The sequence below is a fragment of the Callospermophilus lateralis genome, unplaced genomic scaffold, assembly GCF_048772815.1.
Source record: "Callospermophilus lateralis isolate mCalLat2 unplaced genomic scaffold, mCalLat2.hap1 Scaffold_378, whole genome shotgun sequence".
Classification (NCBI taxonomy): Eukaryota; Metazoa; Chordata; class Mammalia; order Rodentia; family Sciuridae; genus Callospermophilus; species Callospermophilus lateralis.
In genome coordinates this window covers 121,468-128,042 of record NW_027514223.1, presented here as the reverse complement: position 1 = coordinate 128,042, position 6,575 = coordinate 121,468, and the positions used below count along the sequence as shown (strand labels likewise).

At 45.4% G+C, this 6,575-nt stretch overlaps 1 protein-coding gene across 1 annotated transcript; it reads right to left on the bottom strand.

The window, feature by feature from the left end:
* Window positions 1-1,944: 1,944 nt before the first annotated feature.
* LOC143640628 (terminal nucleotidyltransferase 4B-like) lies at window positions 1,945-3,702 on the bottom strand. The gene is made up of 3 exons (XM_077108285.1): window positions 2,953-3,702; window positions 2,668-2,877; window positions 1,945-2,547 (listed from the first exon to the last, which is right to left on the bottom strand). Exons 1-3 carry the CDS (start codon window positions 3,700-3,702, stop codon window positions 1,945-1,947), a joined length of 1,563 nt encoding a protein of 520 aa, XP_076964400.1.
* Between the last annotated feature and the right edge of the window lie 2,873 nt (window positions 3,703-6,575).

Genomic DNA, 6,575 nt, shown 5'->3' with positions numbered 1-6,575 from the left:
AAAATGTGACTCTAAAATTTAAAACACTGTCAAAATAACATCACATTTAAAATCTTCCACAGTTTACACAAGTACTATGAGTTTCCAGTTTTGGAACATATTTTTCCTTTGTGAATTAAAATACGAACATATTGAAAATTGTTAATTTCAGTGATGACATCAGTTTTGGTCTTACTTTAGCATTATTTTCTTATAAAAAGTTGCACTAAGTGTCCATTAATGGTCTGATTGGTCTTCAATATTTCATAAATGTATATAAAAGAAATTCCTAAAAGCCAATAGTACTTTATATGTATATATATATATATATATATATATATATATATATATATATATATATATATATAAAAGAATCTCTTCTCTGAAATGGCCGTATTTAACAGAGCCACACACACTGATGCTAACAGAAGAGCTTTCGCCTTGGAAGAAAACATTTTCAGAAATGTCACTTACATTCTATTATATTAAATATCCCCAACTGAGTTTCAAACCCAACAGGTGATGAATAACAGAATTATACATCTCATTTGCACTCAAAAGCTGACCACAACCAAAATTTACAGTATGATTTAAAACAAGCCAATGTTTAAAAAAGTTTTAATTAAAGATAACAATTCCATGAAAGGAGAGGATAAAGAATGGGATGACAAGAAGTATTTGGTCTTAATAAGGCAATACAAAATAGATCCATTATCAAAGACCATTTAATTTTTAAAGATCGACAATACCAAAAGCATAAAGTGGAGTATAAGAAAATAGTTTTTTATAAGTATGATTTAATTAAAGCTGTTTACAGTTATTCTCTCCCACAGTAGTTAAGCATGAGTTTAAAAGAATAAGAGATGAGGAACGCAAGCACACGGAGCACACAGGGTCAGAGGGCCAGCATGCAAAGTCTGTGGAGCTCGAGGTTCGCTGCGACAGGAGCGAGGCAGACGGGCGGCCCTGTTTCCTACTAGGAAGAAGTGGGGAGGGCAGGAGAGGAAAGAGAGAGATAGAAAGACTGCAAAGGAAACAAACACAAAGTCATGTAATTGCCAATTGCCCAAAATGACAGCACTATAGAAAACAGTTGCAATTCTCAGAGATGACTAGAGATTTTTCAGTGTTTTTACACAAAAGTACATAGTACATTTTTTTTCTTTTTTTCTTTTCTTTTTCTTTTTTTTTTTTTTTACAAAATAAAATAAACATCATTTGCCACCATAAACCTTTTCTTTAGAGAGGAAAAAATTTCGCAGCAGGTCACAAGGGTTCTATTAAGTCATTTTCAATGCTGAGGAAAACAAACTGAGTAATAGAACTAATCACGTCCCTATATATGGATGTCAAGATGACAATTCAGATTATTCTTCAAACTAATCCTGAGAAGAAATCTGTTTACAATTCAAACAGTAATGTTATGTAAAAAGTATTAACAAATCCACTATTACAAATATCAATTTCCTATATGGTCTTCTATATATACACACACAATAAAATGGTAAATATATGCAAACATATTAAAAAAAAAAAACATGCACAGATCACTTTCCCCTTTGGAATCTGGACTTCCTATAAGATACTTTGTTTGCCTTCCCACCCATCCTCTGACATTGTTTTCTGTTTCTATCACCCTACCCACACTGAATACTATTCCCTATAACTCTGCATAAAGCCAATGAGAAATATATTTATTTTACATTCAAGCTTTAAATCTTAAAATGACCCTGTTGTAGCATATGACTTATCAAATAAGCAGCCTTTTTTTTTCCCCTTTTTTGCTTGCTTTTGTTTTTGCAGTTGTCAGTCTTCATGATCCATTCCGTGGCGAGCTGGGAAAAACGCAGTTGCTAAATCAATGTCTGAACAGTGTGAGGCTCCTGCGTCTCCCAGGAGTCCCTATGCAACTGTCCTGAGCATGAGATCATTGCACACAGAAGACAGTCCATCGCACAGCGCCGACTATCTACAAAGGTCTGAGAGGGGCGCGTCCCTCTTGTGTTTCCTCTTTTTGCCATGGTAATACTGATTACTGGATTTGCCTTGATGCTGTTTGTTTGTCATCAAGGAACCATGGCTTGTTTGAGTTGTACCTTGGAAGCCTTTGCTGGAAGAACGGAAGAGCCTTGCTGATCCATGCTGGGATTTGTTGGTACTGTTGGATGTGTTAGTGGTTTGGGTGCTCTGCATTTTCCAAACTGCCTGAGAGGACTCCAAGGTCACATCTTGTGACCCTACTCGGTTCCCAGTAGACGGCCGGCAAAGCAGCTGTTTCGGGGTTTTGCATGGTGTCGCATCAGAATCAACGTCACTAGAGCTGGACTGCGTGGCAGAAGAGGAGGACACTGGACCTGGTTGTAAAGGGTCTTCAATATAAAGCATTGATGGCCGGTAGCCATCCAGCATATTTTTCTGTACTTCATCTTTGGCCACATATGAACCACCATCCTTTATCCGGATGCCAGTCTTTAAATAATTGAAGTGTCGTCCATATAATTCAAAAAATTCTATTAAGAGAACACCATAGTTTGTATTGGGGATGCAAGCATCTTCCCTGGGATGTAACTGAAGGAAACTGACTGCCATTAAAAAGAGACTATAAGAACCAATTCCACCTGTAAATACTTCATTAAGGTCCCTCTGTAATAAGAATTGTTTCAATACTAAAACCAAGTATGGCAATACAGGATATTTCTTGGTAAAATCTTTGATGAGGTCTGCTGCTCTCACGCCATTCTGGACATTAAAGCTGATATCAACTTTCACTTCAGTAAAAGAATCTGTTAATTTAATAATAGGCACAGTCGCTTTGTCTAGAACTTTCACCGAATCCTCATCTGCAACTTTGTGTTTCCGAAGGGCTTCCTCCAGGGTCCAGAGGGGTAGGTTTTCCCACTTCCCAAACACCACAAAATCGATGTCACTAGTAGGTAAATACAGGCCAGTTTTAAAACTTCCAAATATCTGGACGGTAGCGCTGGGCCAGAGCTCCTTGATCACACTCTGGATCCTGCTCACCACCTCCATCCGCATCTTCTCCTCCTCGGGCCTCGGAGACATGTACTCATAAAAATCACTGATCTCTTCATGCAGACCCACGACTCCCTGGTTGTAGTTCCTCCGCTTCCACGGGGTCCCGCTGTACACGCCCCCGCTGCCGTCCACCCGGCCGCCCCCCGCGGCCCGCCCTCCACTGGGCTGCAGCAGGCTGTAGTTGAGTCCGTAGGTGCTGGCCTTGTTGTCGCGCTTCCTCTTGTTGCTGCTGCCCGAGGCCGGGTCCGCGGGCTCGGCGGCAGGGACGGCGGCCGAGGGGTGCGGTGACGAGGACGCCGAGGGGGACAAGGACGCCGAGGGGCCCGCGGCAGCCCGGCGGGCCCAGGCCGCCGGCTGGTGGTGGTTGTTGTTGTTGTTGGTCGTCTCTAGGGGCAGGAAGTCCCGCTGCTCCGCGGGCAGCGCATGGCCGCCCAGCAGGCGCTCCCCGGAGCGGTACATGCCGGCCGGGGCCGGAGCCGGGGCCGCGCCGCTGGGGCTGCCGGTGCTGCTGCCGCTCCCGCCGGTGGCCGTGCTGCTGCCGCCGCCGCCGCTCGCGCCGCCGCTGCTGTGACAGTGGTGGTTGAAGTAGAGGTTCCTCAGCCCCTGGGTCGTCTCCCAGATCTGCATCCACAGACTGTTGGACGGTCCGAGCTGCTCTGGCTGGAACCAGGCGATCCTCGGATCCATCAAACGGCGGCGGGCGCTGCCCCCGCCCCTCCTGGCCGCCCGCAGGGCCGCCGCTGCCGCCGCCGCCGCCTCAGGCGCACGCCCGGCCTCGGCTGCCGCTGCTGCTGCCGCCGCTGCCGCCGCTGCCGCCGCTGACGCTGCTGCTGCCGCTGCTGCTGCTCGGGGCCCGCCGCTGTCGGCGCGGTCGCGCAGGGAGCCGGGACGGCGCCGGCGGCGTCGTTCCCGCCCTCGGGGGCTCCGCGGGCCCTCCCCCCCTCCCTCTGCCCCTCCCCCGAGCCCCTGTCACTGGGGTCCCCGTGCAAATGGCGGCGGTGGCTGCAGCTCCGGAGAAGGGCGAGCGACGGCCCTCCATACAGTTTTTGATCCAGAAGTTTTACCTCTAGGAATTTGTATTATAGAAAATTATCAAACAAGCACATAAAAGAGCAACTGGGTAATTGTAAGAATGCTTTTGGCAGAGTTGGCCGTAAATGTCAAAGACTTTTAAAGAGGGAAAAGGAAGAAACAGATTTTAATGTCTCACAATATGGAATTGGTTAAATAAACCATGTTCCATCTGTAAATGGAATACTATAATACTATGCAATTTTTAAAAATTATTTAAATGTGGTCCTTACCCTGGAAAATGTTCCTGTTGTATTGTTAAGTTAGAAAAAGCAGGTTACCAAACAGTATCCTTTTAAGGATATGCATTAAATGTCAACAGTGGTTAGCTGTGGGTGGTGTGATTTCAGATGACTTTTAAAAATTATTTTTGTTTGTGTTTTTTTTTAAATCATCTGCAAAACATGCATTACTTCTGTAATTACAAATGACAGTCAAGGAGGAGAGAGATGAGTGGAGTAACTGAACACCCTGATACTCTGACACTGCTTGGTGCGAGCAGTAGGAGACACTCTGGAGACCCTGACATAGCATCTTGTCTTTGAAATATTTGTCCCCCAATCAAGTTGGGCAGAGAAATTAGGATGAGAACCTCATACTTGCTAGACATCGCCTGGTATGATTTCCTGGTGTTAGTGATCTTGGGTCCACAGCCCAATCTTCATGTGGGGCCAACCTTGAGAAATGAGTTTTTAAGAGCCCTGGGTTGTGGGTGGAGGGGGTCTTCTCTTTAGCTGAAGCATCTGCACAGCGCCACCCAGAGTATAGTCAGGAAACCCAATTGGTCCTAATGTCCTCTAATCCACTAATGTCAGAGTCTTTCCCCACCCTGATCAAACCATGCCGTGCAAAAATCTCCTAGGAGTGTGTCAAAAACACAGTTTCAGGGATTCCATCCTAAAGGGAGTCAGAAGCTCAAGGGCGATGCCTAGGAATCTGTTTTATTTAATTGTTTATTTGTTTGGGAGAGTGGTACCAGGGATTGAACTCAGGGGCACTCAACCACTGAGCCACATCCCCCGCCCTATTTTGTATTTTATTTAGAGACAGGGTCTCACTGAGTTGCTTAGTGTCTCACTTTTGCTAAGGCTGGCTTTGAACTCTCTGTCGTCCTGCCTCAGCCTCCCAAGCTGATGGGATTACAGGCATGTGCCACCCCTCCCTGCAGGAACCTGTGTTTTTAACAAGCCCCTTATGTGACCTTCTGCAGACTAAAAGCTGGCAGGCAGTCACCCACTCATCCCCACCCTCTCTATGTCCCTGTCAGTCCCCAACTGCTGATCTAGTTTCTTCCTTCTCTCTGAAGCAGGTGGTGGGGTGGGTGAAAAATTAGACAAACTGAATTCCATCAACAACTTTATGAATGCCTTCTTTCATTCATTCCCACTGCTAGACGCTGTTGGTAAATGAATAAGGTGCAGCGAGGACTTCCTAGGAGTTTGTATCTAGAGGGAATACAGAGAGTAAATACAAAATAATTGTACAGTGTGGACAGAGAACTAGTAGAGATCAGAAGTGGAGTGAGCACCAAGAAACCTCAGATCAGGTCCAGAGGGTACAGAATATTTAGAATTGGTAAGAAAATCCACGAGTCCAGAACCCCAAGATTAGGAAATCAAGGGGATGTAGAGTGAGTAGGAGAAATAGCTCAAGCCCATTTAACAGCTGGGAATAGAAAGGAATTCGGAATTAAATAATTTGCCCATCATCACACAGAGAATTAGAGAGAGAGAGAACTCTTCATCTCTTTACCAATAGAACAATAGCTGCCCAGCTGGATCTTAGCCATTTTGATGCCAAGGATCCCTTTGAGAATCTGATGGCATGGACATGAGCACACAGGTGCACACTTTGGAAACCATCGTAGAGGGTCTATGGAGCCACTGGAGCACTCCCAAGGTTCATAAGAGGAAAACTCATTAATCCCCAATAGGAAGGAGAGGCTGAGAAGAGTTCGCTTGCAAGGAATTGAAATCTAAGAAAAAGATTTTCCCCATTACTGAGAGAAAATGCCTTTGTGAAGGGCAAGAGGAAAACAACAAAAGGAGTAGGCCAGGCATGCACCACCAGGAGGACATCCAAAGTGATGACAGCTGACGTACTGGTCGTATTTTGGGATCACTCCTCCACTTGCACATGTGTTACTTAGATACGCTGACAACGGCCCATGCAGGAGATCACGGACTCTCTTTCCTACTGGCGTGATGAAAACTAGACAATGTATGTTAATGAAACCATTCAGTGCCTTTTTTGAAGGAATCCAGAACATTCTCAATTGCCTCTTGGTGTACCGTTTCCCCTGCACTGGAACAGTAGCCATGGTTCATCTGCTGCCAGGCCCTCATTCTGTCAGAAGAATGATGATCATCTCACTCTCCCTGACATACAGAGGCTGTGAGTGGTGTGACCAGTGGCCTTACTCAGATGACACCTGAGGTACAGCAGTCTCCATGCCTCAATTGCAAGAAATGAGGAATAGAAGAAAACCA

Bases quoted from the DNA above. Each gene is read 5' to 3' on its own strand.
- LOC143640628 (XM_077108285.1), bottom strand. From the start codon at position 3,702: ATGGATCCGAGGATCGCCTGGTTCCAGCCAGAGCAGCTCGGACCGTCC. The intron at 2,878-2,952 runs GTCCAGATATTT...GTGTTTGGGAAG, and splicing joins AGCTCTGGCCCAGCGCTACC to TGGGAAAACCTACCCCTCTG. The intron at 2,548-2,667 runs GTATTGCCATAC...AGTTTCCTTCAG, and splicing joins ATTTTACCAAGAAATATCCT to TTACATCCCAGGGAAGATGC.